Source organism: Hemiscyllium ocellatum, chromosome 12 (genome assembly GCF_020745735.1).
Source record: "Hemiscyllium ocellatum isolate sHemOce1 chromosome 12, sHemOce1.pat.X.cur, whole genome shotgun sequence".
NCBI classification, from domain to species: domain Eukaryota; kingdom Metazoa; phylum Chordata; class Chondrichthyes; order Orectolobiformes; family Hemiscylliidae; genus Hemiscyllium; species Hemiscyllium ocellatum.
The window spans coordinates 76,937,448-76,938,548 of NC_083412.1; the positions used below are offsets into that span (position 1 = coordinate 76,937,448).

The 1,101-nt window shown below is 58.0% G+C and overlaps 1 protein-coding gene across 1 annotated transcript; it reads right to left on the minus strand.

Moving 5' to 3' along the window:
* Positions 1–201: 201 nt before the first annotated feature.
* Positions 202–855, minus strand: LOC132820617 (oligodendrocyte transcription factor 3-like). Its single transcript, XM_060832820.1, has one exon. The coding sequence runs from the start codon at positions 853–855 to the stop codon at positions 202–204; it is 654 nt and encodes a 217-aa protein (XP_060688803.1).
* Between the last annotated feature and the right edge of the window lie 246 nt (positions 856–1,101).

Sequence of the window (1,101 nt, forward strand, 5' to 3'; positions counted from 1 at the left end):
AGATCCTAATCCACTTACTAACCCTAAGCATTAGTGTCAACAGTGAAATTCGGCAAGTGTTTATGGTGTAGAGAAAATATTCTAGCCCAGATCCGTACACATCTATCTCTTTTCAAAACAATTCGCACGCTATTTTTTTTTACACACAGTAAACAGTTTGAGTAATGTCCTAGTGTGGAGTTCCTCCGGTGACTTCCAGCATCACTTGGGAAACCTGGCCTGGTGACTGGGTGCACTGAGGCTGGAGGGAAGGCAGTGAAATCTGCAGGCCGCGCAGGCACAGGGAGAGCCGGCCCACTGCTGGAAGCAAGGCTGATCGTCCGGAGTCAGGGGGCACTTGATGCCGGGGGAGGAGTGGCGGGGGCTGCCGAGGGTCAAGAGCGAAGGGGCGGCCCCGAGCAGCAGCGAGCCCCCGGCGGCGGTCAGCACGGGCAGCTGGCCCAGGCGCGTCGCCGAGCCGCTCCGGCCGTACATCTCGCCCAGCAGCCGCTTCATCTCCTCCAGGGAGCTGGTCAGCATCAGGATGTAGTTCCTGGCCAGCAGCAGCGTGGCGATTTTGGAGAGTTTCCGCACCGAGGGGCCGTGGGCGTACGGCATGACCTCCCGGAGCGCGTCCATGGCGACGTTCAGGTCGTGCATCCTCTTGCGCTCCCGGCTGTTGATCTTCTTCCTCAGCAGGAACTGCTCGTCCTCGGACAGGTCCTTCTTGCTCCTCGACTTGGCCGACGGGGTGGGGCTGGGCGACTCGTCCGGGGAGCGGGAGCGCTCGGCCGGATCGACCTTGTGAGGGATGTTATACAGGGTGGAGGTGACCAGCAGCACTTCGTTCGGGGGCGACTTCAGCAACTCGCTCATGGTCTGAAGCCCTTTTCGGGAAAGAATGAGGAAGTTGGAGGGGGAGGCAGAGTGGGGAAAAAAATAGACCAATGGAATAGGTCAAACAAACAAGTCTGCAATCGTTTCCCTCTCTCTTTCTGCTGTGCACGAAGCCCGAATTCGAACGGATTGAGAGTTTCAACCGCTGAGGATTACAAGCTGTTTTTCCCCCCACCCCCGTTGGAGATAACTTCAGCTCCGACCGCTCCCAACATGAACCTGGAG